This window comes from Natator depressus, chromosome 1 (genome assembly GCF_965152275.1).
Source record: "Natator depressus isolate rNatDep1 chromosome 1, rNatDep2.hap1, whole genome shotgun sequence".
In the NCBI taxonomy this organism is placed as follows: Eukaryota; Metazoa; Chordata; order Testudines; family Cheloniidae; genus Natator; species Natator depressus.
In genome coordinates, this window is record NC_134234.1 from 256,921,418 (window position 1) to 256,935,775 (window position 14,358).

The following is a 14,358-nucleotide window of genomic DNA, read 5'->3' on the forward strand; positions in this document are numbered from 1 at the left end:
CAAGATATTCTAAAGCTTTCCCTGTAATTCCTGGTGTACAGTTAGCAGCGTTCCCTCCAGTCTTGAATCATGCTCTGAATTCCTTCCAGGTCATGTTTTCCTAGTGCCCACCACTGAATGCAGGATCCTGAGTGTGATGTAAAAGTAAACAAACAGCTTCTGTGGTGAGAGGCAACTTGATTTTTGACTTTCTTTTCCCTTTAAATCTGACATGATTTTAGTATCACAAGAATGGTGTAAAGAGATCATTTTACCCTTGCGCATATCCCTTTGTTACTCAGGTCAGAAAGGAATTTCCCTCAGGCCATGTGGGTAGGTCTTGGGTTGAGGGGATTTCATCTTGTGGAAAATTGGTAGGGGGCTGTTCATTAGGAGCAACTGGGACACAGTTGACCCCAGGTGTTGAATGAATACTCTCCTGATCACTTCTGTCTTATCTACCTTTATTTTTTTTTTCTTGAGCAGAGCAGTGACCTGAGACTTTTTGAAGGGCAGCACGCCTAGAGATACACGTCGCCCTCCATCACGCACACTCCTCCAGCACCATGTCAGGTAAGTAGAGGATGCCAGGCCTTGGGGCATATTTTCCTGCCTATGTCTGAGGGCGGGACCAGCAACAATAAAGCTCTATTGAAAGAGCCTGTTTGTTCTTTTCACATAAACTGCTGCTGGTAAGCTACTGTATCAAGGAACCATTTCCCCTTCGAGTGATGGTCCCCATTGTATTCCATTGTGGGTTTATGCATGCAGCTGGAGTCAGAGAATCTGAAAGTAGTGTCTGTTAGTGCGTGAATGCGCCCTGGCTAACCTCATGCCTCCGACCAACGGGATAAAGAGTGTGGCAGACCAACCACATCTCCTGTTCCTTCTCACCGCCACATGGTCTGGGTCAGAACCTCCCTGCGTTCATAGCTTTGGCGTCAGCCTACAAAATATGATTTAGATCTAGCATTGTTAATAGCTTTTAGCAGCTTATACAGTTTTATAATTTAGTATTTTTATAGATGTTAGTGTTAGACTCTTTTCAAGGGGGAAACGTCCACCTCCCTGTAGCCCTTATGGGTAGTGGACTACGCCCAAGACTCTGGCCTTCAAACTCTGCGCGTCCTGCCTGCGATCCTTCTCAGTCAGGAGTGACCACCAGCACTGCCTGTACTGCCTTGGGGAAGCTCACATTGCACTGAGTTGCAGTATCTGCTGGTCATTCTTCAGTCATATCTGAGAAAGGTGGGAACTTCATCTTTGGAAATACCTCATAGAGAAGACCATGCGTCCTCAATCAAAATGCTGCAAAGTCCAAATCTAGTAGAAGTTTGTCAGGGATCAAAGAAACACTGTCATAAGCATTGAGAGTAAGTCTCCTTCTAAATCCACTTCAGAGAAGTCGGATGTGGCTCGGAGCAAGCCCATCAGCTTGGCCTAAGGGAACTTAGTATGTCCTAAGTCCCAGATGCATGACAAAAAAGCCCACAAACATTGGGCTACATCAGTACTGGCCCGCGATCAGTCAGTACCGTCATCCTGGGCACCTCCCAAGCCCCAGGATCTGCTGGCACTGACAAAGACTGATCATCGCCAACTTCACCTATCCATGGCACCATCTTCCTCAAAAGTAAAACAATCTCCTCTGGCTCCAGGAGCTCAGACAGATAGAACCCTTTTACACTGGGGAGAACTGAATCCCTTGCTGCTCCACAGGATGTTTTTGCTCTCCCAGATCCAGAATCCCTTACTCCAGTGGGTCCCTCTATCTCAAGAGAAATAACACAAGGAGATGTGACCACTCCATACTCGGGATACAACTCCCCTCCAGCAGCACTGATTGTATCACCACTGGAAACAGAATTGGCCACCTCTTCCTCGGGAGACTCCAAACAACGTGATGAACCTTTGTTCCTCCATCCTACATATCCTCTGCTGCCCAAAAGACTTATACCAGTTTGGGACCAATCTCCACCTCATCTGACTCAGAGCTGCTAATATCCCATGCCATGAGGGCCTCCATAACCCCCATCAACACCTTCTACGGGCCATATTGGGGGTCTTGGGACCAGTACCCCTGCAGAGTTGGTCCAATATGCTAGGGGAGTCACCCCTTGCCTCCCCTCAAAGAGGACACTCAGATCTGCCCCTGGATCCTACAGAGGAGGAGGAGCAATACACTCCAGATCTGGTCATTCAGCTGGAATTAGTAAGACTGCCTTCTTCATCTCCAGACGAAGCAGTGAACACTGTGTCTCCTTCTCCCCATAGTGACCTCAAACAGTTCCAGGACCTTCTTTGCAGATTTGCGACAGAATTACACATTCCTCTTGAAGAAGTCCAGGACTCCCACCACAAACTCCTAGACGTCCTCCACTCATCCGGATCCAACAGAACAGCACAACCTGTTAATGAAGCCATACTGGAGCCAGCTAAGATGGTTTGGTACATACCTGCCACGTGTGCTCCCATCCCAAAGAGGTCAGAGAAGTGTTATTACGTGCCAGCCAAAGGGACAGAATTTTTGTTTTCTCACCCCACTGCCAACTCACTGGTCATCAGGCTGCTTCTGAAAGGGCTGAACCGCAACACTGCTTGTCTACTCCTGCAGATAAAGAGGACAAGCGTCTGGACCTGTTGGGGAGAGAGTTCTTTTCATCATCTAGTCTCCAGTTCAGGCTAGCCAATTACCAAGCACTAATGGCGAAGTACAACTTCCTGAACTACTCCAGGCTTGCAGAGTTTACTGACAGTTGTCCACAACAGGACAGAGCTCATTCTAGGCTCTGATAGATGAAGGCAAACTGATAGCCAAGACCGATCTCCAGTCCACAGTTGATACAGCTGACATCTCTGCTAGAGCTATGGCCTACCGCCATTGTTCTGCATAGGGAGCCATGGATCCATGCATCAGGATACCCTAGGGTGGTCCAGAATAATGTCAAGGACCATCCCTTTGATGAATCGCAGCTCGTCTGATGAAAGACCGACGAGTCCCTCCATACCTTGAAGAACTTTAGAGTTACCCTTCACTCCATGGGCATATACATGCTTGCCCCTAACAGGAAGTTTCACTGCCAGTCATCTAGACCTAGGCCTATGGCTCAACAGTTTTTCCACCAGGGGCCCTATGAACCACCACACAAGAGGCAGAGGATTCAAAAGACCTGCTTCCCCCCACCCTCTGCACCCTATCTTCGCCTCCAGCTAAACATTATTTTTGATGGAAGCTCGAGAGCTGTGAACCACTAAGCCCAATACCTTCCAGCCCCCTCCTCCCCATCATTTGGGGGTCATCTAGCACTCTCTTTCAACACGTGGAGTGCAATAACTGACAAGTGGGTGCTGAACAAATCCTCCACTCCGGCTATACAATAGAGTTTACATCCCTGCCTCTCCAAAGCACCCCCATCCCTACCCTCCTTCAGGGACCACTCTCACAAGAGTATTCTCAAACAAGATGTGGACTCCCTATTGGAGCAAGGAGCAATAGAGCATGTCCCTCCTCAACACCAAGGGAGCAAGTTTTATTTGACTTCCTGGTACCTAAAAAGAAGGGCGACTGGAGACCACTCCTCAGTATCCGCCGTCTCAACCACTTAATTCACAAATTCAGGTTTTGCATGGTCACGTTGGCATCTATACTCCCATCTTTATAAAAGGACATTGTTTATGGCTCTCAGCATGAAGGACACCTACTTTCATTTAGACATTCACCCTGCTCACAGACTCTTCAGATTCATAGGGGCTCTGACCATTTTCAATAGAGTGCTCCCTTTTGGCATAGCAACTGCCCCCAGAGTCTTTACCGAAGTATTCTCAGCAGTGACAGCTCATGTCAGATATCTCGGTCTCATTGTCTTCCCCCACCTCAATGACTGGCTCATTATCGCTAAGTCAGGCCAGGAGGCGTGTGTTCATCAACTTCTATTATGCTGCACCCCTTCTCCTCACTGAGGGTCAGTGTAAATGCCAAAAAATGTGTTTTTACCCCTATACAATTTCTGTACTTCCTTGGGGCCACCTTGATTTCTGTCACTGCAAGAGTGTACTTGCCCAAGGGCAGGTTCTAGACCATGAACAATATTATAGCCCAGGTACCAGTCAAGACATGTCTGCCTCTTAGGTCATATGGCCTCATGCACTTACGTTACCTCGTTCGCAGGATTCCACCTTCGCTGCCTTCAGACATGGCTGCAGTTGGTATACTCGCCAAACCGCCTTCCCATGAACTTAATGGTAACTCTTCCCGCCAAGGTGCCATCTTCCCTTCTATGGTGGACAAATCCTCACCAGGTATCCGTGCACATCCTCTTTCTGCCTTCCTCACCGGACAGGACCATTATTACAGATGCATCCCTATTAGGTTGGGGAGTCTACATTAACATGCACAGCACAAGGTACCTGGACATTTCGCAAGTCCAGGATGCACATCAATATCCTGGAATTGTGAGCAGTCCTTTCTTCCATTCATCCACACTCATCGTGTCCTTATAATATCAGACAACCTTACGACTTTCTCCTACATCAACAAGCAGGGAGGAGCAAGATCCATCCCCTTGTGTGCAGAAGGGGTCAGCCTATGGAACTGATGTGTCAATAATCAAATCATCCTATCAGCAGCCCACCTTCCAGAGAAACAAAATGTGCTTACAGACTCCTTCAGCAGACATTTTGCAGTCGACCACAAGTGGGAGCTCCACGACTCAGTACCGCACAATATTTTCACTCTATGGGTATCCTCAACCAGGGATCTGTTCGCCTCTCAAACAAACGGGAAATGCATCACGTATTGCTCCAGAAGAGCCTTAGGTCACCACTCCCAGTGCGACGCTCTACTTCTTTCTTGGTCGGACCAATTGAACTATGCCTTCCCTCCGCTACTGTTCTGCCACGAATTTTATGCAAAGTCCGGCAAGACAGGGCACAGATTATCCTGGTCACTCCCTACTGGCCCAGACAGTTTTAGTTTCCCAACCTCCTATGCAAGTCATACCAAGTACCAATCATCCTCCCAATGTTTTCATAGCCCGTGACCCAGTGGAGAACGGTAAGATCGAGCAGCCTGACCAGTGTCTGCTTCACCTGACCACTTGGTATTTGGATGGGCATCATCCTTAGAACGTTCATGTTCCCCAGCTGTACAAGACATGCTTTCTAACAGTAGGAAGGACTCTACTAGAAGATGTTACTTAGCTACATGGAGGCGCTTTTCTTCTTGAGCACATCAGAAGCACAGAAATCTGCAAAAACTGCAGATATTCCTCTCATCTTAGTCTATATCCTTTCTCTAAAGATACCAGGCCTGTCCATTACCTCCTTGCGAGTCCATTTGGCAGTGGTCAGTGCATTTTGTCCACCTTCTCAGGGCTATTTTGTCTTCGCACACCCACTGACCACCAGGTTCTGGAAAGGCCTAATCAGAACATTCCCGCCTATTCAGAATCCTACTCCTCACTGGGACATGAACCTTGTTCTCTCAGCTCTTACAGGGCCACCCTTTGAACCTTTAGCTTCTTGCTGCATGTCTCTCCATGAAGGTTGCATTCCTTGTCGCCATCACCTCAGTCAAAAGCATTGGCTAGCTTGGAACAATGATGGCGGATACTCCGTACACTGTATTCCGTAAGGATAAGGTTTCGTTGCGTTTACACTTAAATTCTCCCCCAAAAGTAATTTCAAAATTTCATCTAAACCAGTGGATTCACTTAACTGTGTTCTGTCCGAAACTGCATGCTTCCTCAGAAAAACAGAGACTCCACTCCCTCAGTGCTTGGCAGGGCTTGGATGTTAACCTGAAAAGAACAAAACCAATCAAGATGCTCCTAAGGCTATTGGTTGCTATAGCAGAAAGCATGAGGGGACACTGCATCTGCACGCAGAGAATCTCTGAATTGATGTCTGGCTGCATTCTACTCTGTTATCTATTGAACTTTCCTCTCTTGCCTGGGTAAGAGCTCATTCCACAAGAGCACAAGCAACAGCTATGGCATCACTTCAGGAGGTACCCCTCCTTGGCATCCATAAGTAGCCACTTGGGGCTCTGTTCACACATTTGTGAGACATTATGCCCTGGTGCAGGACTCCTCTGCCGATGCTTCCTTTGGGACGGCGATCCTTTGCTCAGCCCTACCGTCTACCTCCTCACACCCTCTTCCTATTTAAGTACTGCTTGTCACCCACAATGGAAAACAATAGGGATCATCACTCAAAGAATAAGGGGAAGTTACTTACCTGTAACTGGAGGGTCTTTCAGATGTGTGGTCCCTACCTGTATTCCACAACCTGTCCTCCTTCCCCTCTGCGTCGGATCTTCTCTGATTTGCGCTAGAGAAGAAACTGGGCAGATGATCAGTCTGCCCCACGCTTTAGCCCATCGGTCTGGCGCATGCGCAGACCAGTGGACACTGCTTTCAAGTTCTATGGCTCCGAGCGCATGGTGTGCATACGTGAACCCACAGTGGAATGCAGATAGGGACCGTGCACCTCAAAGAACCTCCAGTTAGAGGTCAGTAATCAGATAAATTAATTTATTTTAATGTGCTGCTTTGGTTGGGAGACCAACTGTAAAAATGCCTCTTCCTTCCCTCAAGATGATCCTGCCCATGTTCAATTGGTATTAATCCAGTTCTCCCCACCACACCACGTGGAGCCCTGCAGAAGCTGCCCCAGCCATGGGACATAGAGGGAGAGAGGCTGAGATCTGTTCTGCTTCATGCATCATCATCACCACTTTGCTCAGCTCTGTTCCTATCCAGGATCTTTCCCTCATGGTGGATTTGATGTTGTATGAATACAAAAAGAAGAAAAAACTTTTTTCAGAGATGTGTACCGGAAGTTCTCTCCCGCTTTGCTCCAACTATCAGCTGATCAGCCTGGGGTGGGAAGGAGGCTGAGGGGTGGTGAAGCCTTGTACGTCTGAGCCTTTCAGTCCAAGCCTTAGTAAACTATGGCCATGTCTACACTAAAGGTGTGACAGTGGCACACCTACACAGCTGTAGTGTAAGCTCTTTCCACAGTGACTGAAGGGTTTTTTTTGTTGTGGTAAGTAATCATAGAAGATTAGGGTTGGAAGAGACCTCAGGAGGTCATCTAGTCCAACCCTCTGCTCAAAGCAGGGCCAATCCCAACTAAATCATCCCAGCCAGGGCTTTGTCAAGCTGGGCCTTAAAAACCACTAAGGATGAAGTTTTCACCACCTCCCTAGGTAACCCATTCCAGTGCTTCACCACCCTCCTAGTGAAATAGTTTTTCCTGATATCAAACCTAGATCTCCTCGACTGCAACTTGAGACCATTGCTCCTTGTTCTGTCGTCTGCCACCCCTGAGAACAGCCTAGCTCCATCTGCTTTGGAACCCCCCGTTCAGGTAGTTGAAGGCTGCTATCAAATCCCCCCTCACTCTTCTCTTCTGCATACTAAATATGCCCAGTTCCCTCAGCCTCTCCTCATAAGTCATGTATCCTAGCCACCTAATCGTTTTCATTGCCCTCCACTGGACTCTCTCCAGTTTGTCCACATTCTTTCTGTAGTGGGGGGGGCCAAAAGTGGACGCAATACTCCAGGTGTGGCCTCACCAGTACCGAAAAGAGGGGAATAATCACTTCCCTGGATCTACTAATGCAGCCCAATATGCCGTTAGCCTTCTTGGCAACAAGGGCACACCGTTGACTCATACCCAGGTTCTTGTCCACTGTAATCCCCTTGTCCTTTTCTGCAGAACTGCCACTTAGCCAGTTGGTCTCCAGCCTGTAGCAGTGCATGGGATTCTTCCATCCTAAGTGCAGGACTCTGTACTTGTCCTTGTTGAACCTCATCAGATTTCTTTTTGCCCAGTCTTCCAATTTGTCTAGGTCACTCTGGACCCTATCCCTACCCTCCAATGTATCTCTTTTCCCCCCAGCTTAGTGTCATCTTCAAAAATCCACCTCTCTGAGTGGAAGTAGCTAGATCAACAGAAGAATTCTTCCGTTTTTTTAGGTGTGTCAGCATAGACACAGCACTCCGAGGGTGTGCATTCTGAGTGCCATAGCTATGTTGACTTAACTTTTAGGTGTAGACCAGGGCTGTATCTCCTTCCAGAGGGACAGTCTCGGATTCTCTCACCCCACATTCACAATCCTTCCCCATCTCCCTTTTACTCCCCTCACAACAGTTCCTTCTGTTCCATCCATCTGTGGTGGAGGTGCTGCTGGACGACTGCAGCAGAGCAAACCACGTGCCCAGAGCTGTGATGCTCCCAACTGAACAGAGCAGGGGTTGAGTCTGATTAGTGAACATGGCTCCTTTTTCTTTTAAATGAGGAGCTATGGAATGGGACTAAATCTGGCTTTAGGTTTTTTGTTTTTACTGTAACTGCAGTTTCAGCCACCGCTGGTTGAACTCCCACTACAAGCTCTGAGAGGAGGGTAGATTTATCCCGACCCCTCAGTTCTACTGGAGCTGCCTCCTCTTGGAGGAGACAGATTTGGGGTCTATGTAGATACCATCAGCTCACAAGTTAAACTGGTCTGGATGGCAAAGCTCCAGGAAACTCCAATTGCGGTGGGAATTGGACTGGTGACTCAGCAGGTGGTAGTTGTTGCTCCATGAAGATTGAACGAATGCTCCAATGTGGCACATGGGGATGGTGTTTAGTTATGTTTCAGATGAGCCCTAAAATCACAATGAGACGTGTTCATTTCACTTCCCTGAATACTCTCTCCATTATCCCTAGGGTACCTGATTTTGCCCTTGTGCACCTTTACTTAGTCATTAAAATTTCTGAAATGCTGGTATAAAAAGTTTGCCTCATGTTCCATCCTAGATATGCTTCCTTTTAGTGGGAGTGACACTTACTACTTTGAGTTCCCGAGGGATGAAAGAGGCTACAGGAAACATAAGCTGATCCTGTTTGCTTTCTTGGGCAATGGTCGCACAGTTACTAAGGTGATGAGAGCTGTATAAATACCTAGGTGCCATTGTAGCCACCTGACATCTCACTGAATTTGTCGGCTGTCAGTGTTAGGTGTTAGTTAATATCTGCTAAGCTGCTCCTTGTTCTTAATTATTGTGTGTGTTGATCCCTTTGTATTTAGGAAACTACACCCCCTCTTCTGGGGGCCCCTTCTCGGCTCTCACCCCCAGCATCTGGCCACAGGAGATCCTGGCAAAGTACACCCAGGTACAGAGGGGAGGGGAGAACACAGTTAATGTCTGGTTTTTTCTCTTCACTGGTAGAGTAATAAATGTGAAGTGTTGCTGCTGGTTTACTGGACTCTTAATGCTGCAGGGAAGGTGCAGACTTTCTCTTTCCCCCCAAAACTGTTCTAAGCAATGAGCTGACATTTAAATTCTGTGTTTGAAGCTGCAAACAGCTGGGTGTTGCTGGTTAAACTAAGTTTTGGGTAGTGAGCGCAGCCTCTGCTGAACAGAGCCAAGGGGACACCCAAAGCCTGAAGAAACCTCTGTGGATCGTTTCCCTGCTCTTTTGCAACTCTCGCACAATTGTAAAAGTGGTGGCATTTTACGATACAGAGAAGGCTCTTTTTAACCATCCACCAGTCAGTCATGGGTTCCACAGCCCTGTGTGGACTAATGCATTGTCGGAAAAGCTAAACCAGAGCATGTCACTGTGGGGGGAGTTAAGGGATGAGTGTAGAGCTTTGTAACCTGCCAGTAATGTTTGTTAAAGGCAAGTGAGTCATGGAGCCTAGTGGGATGGGCTTCTGAGCCTGTTTCTCAGAGACTCGTGCAGTGAAAGAGCATGTATATCTGTGGGGCTACCTGTGTGCCTTGGGGGGAGCACACATTGGGAGCTTTGTTAGGGGTACACTGACTGACTGGTGCCAGTCTGTGCTGTGGGGGGATGCAAGAGTGGCAGTGTTAGGAGTGCACATGTGAGCAGTTAGGAGTCGGTTGGGTTAGGCTTTGTCTACACATGGGATTAGCCCTGATTTCAGCCTCCAGCATAGCTGCACCTGTGCCAACCCCTGGAGCATGGGTTCCCAAACTGTGGTACGCATACCCCTGGGGGTACATGCAACATCTCTGGGGGTACGTGGGAGAAATTGTGTAATGGTGGATTTTATTTATGAATTCTTTTATTTATTGCATTTTCAAAATAGACTACTCAGATGAAGCTTTAAAACTGTGAGGGAATTTTTTATATGCAATACGGTAGTTAATTTACTTCAAGATGTACCCATGAGAACACAGACACATTGACATACAGAGCCCTCACCTCCAATCACCGTACAGCGTGCGTTCAGTTGCCCAGCAAGTGTCCAGTCTAACTGAACTCAGAACTTAGGGAGGTGTTTTGGTTGTATACGTCACACTATAACTATAGCTGTATGTAACAGTGAAATATGGACAGATGGCTAAGGACAGGTAGTGTTAAGAAGAACACACAAAGTATCAGTGATGAGAAGGGTAGGGACACGCAAGCAGCTGGTAGATCTGGAAGCAGACACACAATAAGAAAAGTTTGGGAACCTCTGCTCTAGAATAAGCAAGGAAAGCTGGTATTTGTGCTGTGGAGCTGAAAAAACCTCTGACTGAAACCAGGACAGGCTCCACCAGCTTAGCCTGCCTACCCCGACGGTTTGCACTGGTACAGTTGCACTGGTGGCTGGAATGTAGACAGGGTCTTGGAGGGGCAGTGGCCAGGGGTGCATACACAGGATAATAAAGGGCTAACTATGTGTTAGAGGAGCACCTATGGGGGGGCTGTGTTAGGGTGCATTCCCAGGAGTTCCCATACACGTGGGGATTGTCTCAGAGTAGTGAGCCAGATCCACTGCCTCTCCCAAGCAGATGGTATGGCTCCTTTCCATAATGAGAAGCCAGGGGAGAGTGATGTGGGTGGGGAATCAAGGCAGAATCTATTGAAGAGAAGCCAATGCCCTTTCCTCACTGTGTAGTGGGGCTAGGCTAACATATTTTGCCTGTTGAACAGGGCACTGTGGTTCAGGACGGGGATGAAGGTCTTAGTGTGCATCCCAGGAGCTGGGAGTGCTCCTCCCTTACTGGGGCCCAGGCAGTGACGCAGTCTGGCACTCTAAGCAGGTGCCCCACCTAGTGGCCGAATGATGGAAATCAGTGCTATCTCTACTTTCTATCTCTCACGCCCCCAGAAAGAAGAGTTGGTGGAGCAGCCAGAATTCCGGTATGATGAATTCGGCTTCCGAGTGGATAAGGAAGGTAAGGCTGCCCCCACACCCTTTCTGGGACCATTTTATCCCCATGGCACCTCATGTGATAGGATCTCCCTTCCGCTGTCTGTGATGTCTTCAGTTCCCAGCACTATCCTGACTTCAGGTTTTTTTTAGGGGTGTGCTTTACAAGTGCTGGCCCTCTTGGAAAGTGATGTCTAAAATGCTGGAGCGCTGGCCCAGCACAGTCTGTGACCCCAGTATAACTTTGCCATCATGAGGCAGGGAAAGTGTGTTTCACTGGTACATTGTTGCTGCAGGAGGGGGAGGTACAGCTGTTGCAATTCACTGAGCAATATGTGCTGTGGTAAGTAGCACTACAGCTTTTCAACCGTGCAATGCAGAGCACTTACAGTGAAACCCAATGACCTTTCAGACCTTCTATCAAAGCACCTCTGGTTTCCATCCCAAGGTGGGCAACTGTGATAGGTTATTCTACCCATCCAGGTGATGCGAAATCCCCCGGCAGCTTCGCCAAGGGTGCCTGAGTAGGGACAGGTTTCAGAGTAGCAGCTGTGTTAGTCTGTATTAGCAAAAAGAAAAGGAGTACTTGTGGCACCTTAGAGACTAACCAATTTATTTGAGCATAAGCTTTCCTGAGCTACAGCTCACTTCATCAGATGCATAAAGTGGAAAACTTTATGCATCTGATGAAGTGAGCTGTAGCTCACGAAAGCTCATGCTCAAATAAATTGGTTAGTCTCTAAGGTGCCACAAGTACTCCTTTTCTTTTTGAGTAGGGACAGAACCAGCAACCCGCTTTAGCTGTACACCTTGCAGGAACGGAGGACCAATCAGAAAGGGGTTAAAATGGCTGGAGAACCCATGCAGTTGGGCATTAATTATGGAGACAGCTGCCATGGCTAAAGAGAAGGAAAAGAAAAGGAGTGGCTGGCAATGGGAAGATTCCTGGTCGCCATCTGAGGAGATGTCACATTGCATTGCTGTACCCTGGAAAGGGGAAAACTAATTTGAACAAGATTAGCCCCCTGGAAAGGGCAGGAGGAGGCTGTGTTTTCTATGTCAGTGGTTCTCAACCTTTCCAGACTACTGTGCCCCTTTCAGGAGTCAGATTTGTCTTGTGTACCCCAAGTTTCACCTCACTTAAAAATTACTTGCTTACAAAATCAAACATAAAAATACAAAGGTATCACAGTCACACTAGTACTGACAAATTGCTGACTTTCTCATTTTTACCATATAATTATAAAATAAATCAACTGGAATATAAATATTGTACTCACATTTCAGTATATAGTATACAGAGCAATATAAACAAGTCGTATGAAATTTTTGTTTGTACTGACTTCACTGGTGCCTGTTATGTAGCCTGTTGTAAAACTAGGCAAATATCTAGATAAGTTGATATACCCCTTGGAAAACCTCTACGTACCTCCAGGGGTATGTGTAGCTCTGGTTGAGAACCACTGCTCTACGTGCACACGCATGCTCTGACTGCCACACTGAGCACTGCGGGAGGCACCCCAGGGACAGTGACACAGGTAGAGGTGTATGGCAAAGGGAGTGCCTGTTCCTCTACAGCATATTATAGATTCATGGATATAAATGCCATTCTGGTCATCTACCACCTCCTGCATAGCACAGGCCACAGAACCGCACCCCTGCAATTCCTGCTTCAAGCTCCTATCCTGTGGCTGAGCCAGAACATATATTTTAGAAAGCCAGTCTTGAGTGAAGAATGCCAATAACAGTGAATCCCCGACTTCCCTTATTAAGTTTCTTCAATGGTTAATTAACCTCACTGTTAAAATTTTGCACCTTATTTCTAGCCTGAACTTATCTAGCTTCAGCTTCCAGCCATTGCATCTCGCTATGCCTTTGTCTATTAGATTAAAGAGCCTTATTAAATACAAAGTTACAAAATCCAGTGGGACAGCCGCTGCCAGGCTCTCATTTAACTTTGATGACCCGGTGTTTGGCTGGCTCACGTTTTGAATAGGCACATATGAGTCCCAGCCTTCTCTATCTTGGGGTTTCAGTGTGGTTTGCTTGTGACTACACAAGCGGTGCTGGGTGGCGAGTGCAGTTTGAATCCAGGCTGTCACTGCTGTGATGCAGGGCACATGCATCTGAATCCCCAGCACCGCCACCAGTGCACAGGCTCAGATATTTTTCTCTGGCTTTTTCAACTACAGAAGACAGATCTCTCCATTTCTGTCTGTCACTGGTCCCCGCCTAGTCCCTTTCTTTCTTGTCTGTTTCTTTGCCTTCTCTGCCTTCCCCTGTCTCCTGATGCAGATGGCACTGAGCCGAACTCCAGCAAGCTGCTAGGGATTCTGCTGACGGAGGAGCCACAGCAGAGGCTGAAGTGGCAGGCCCACCTGGAATTCACGCACAACCATGACGTGGGGGACCTCACCTGGGACAAAATCGAGGTCACGCTGCCGGGTTCGGACAAGCTGCGCTCACTGGTACTGGCTGGCATACCACACAGCATGAGGCCTCAGGTGAGGCGCTGGGACACAGTCATGAGAAGGGGAAGCAGGGAGTATGAAATGAGAGACCAGTTCCTGTTGGTTTCACTTCTCAGTTTGTTGTGGTTGCGTCTTGACCGCTCTTCACCCTTTCTTTTCATGTCCCCAATTCTCCAGCTGTGGATGCGTCTCTCTGGGGCCCTGCAGAAGAAGAGGAATTCGGAGATGTCCTACCGAGACATTGTGAAAAACAGCTCCAATGATGAAACTATCTCTGCCAAACAGGTCGGGAGCCTGCCTGATGCCCACGCTCCAGTGCTTGGGGTGGAAACATGGGTGATCTGTTGCACTGGGGGGATGAGGAGTTTGCTTAATGCCTGCAGGGACAGATGAGGGGGGAGGAGAGGTTGGACTATGCTACTCGTTAATTTTTCTCGTCCTTTATTAGGAAGGTAGTTTGAGGGGCTCAATTCGCCTTCCCAAAAGGGGAGGGGAAAAGATTTAGTCAGCACCCACACTGTCCTCAGGCTGTGATGGTTTCTGTGTACATGGAGCAGACAGCTCTGCTGTGAATATATGTATGTGAATCATGCCTAGGTACAAACACTGACCAAGATACTAAAGAGTAGGGCCCTACTACTACAAATTCATCGCTATGAAAAACGCGTCAGGGACCGTGAAATCCGGTCTTTTTTGTGCTTTTACCCTATACTATACATATTTCACATGGGAGACCAGCGTTTCTCA

The 14,358-nt window shown here is 47.8% G+C and overlaps 1 protein-coding gene across 4 annotated transcripts in view; it reads left to right on the forward strand.

Annotated features, from left to right (window-relative positions):
• SGSM3 (small G protein signaling modulator 3) overlaps nucleotides 1-14,358 on the forward strand; it is a 59,664-nt gene that overhangs the window by 21,449 nt on the left and 23,857 nt on the right. For all 4 annotated transcript variants that reach the window (XM_074941664.1, XM_074941667.1, XM_074941666.1 and 1 more), the window contains 5 exons: nucleotides 466-552; nucleotides 9,059-9,144; nucleotides 11,099-11,165; nucleotides 13,436-13,644; nucleotides 13,789-13,896. In XM_074941664.1, the coding sequence (XP_074797765.1) occupies nucleotides 546-552; nucleotides 9,059-9,144; nucleotides 11,099-11,165; nucleotides 13,436-13,644; nucleotides 13,789-13,896 (477 nt within the window). In that variant the 5' untranslated portion in view covers nucleotides 466-545. The remainder of the gene's footprint in view (nucleotides 1-465; nucleotides 553-9,058; nucleotides 9,145-11,098; nucleotides 11,166-13,435; nucleotides 13,645-13,788; nucleotides 13,897-14,358) is intronic.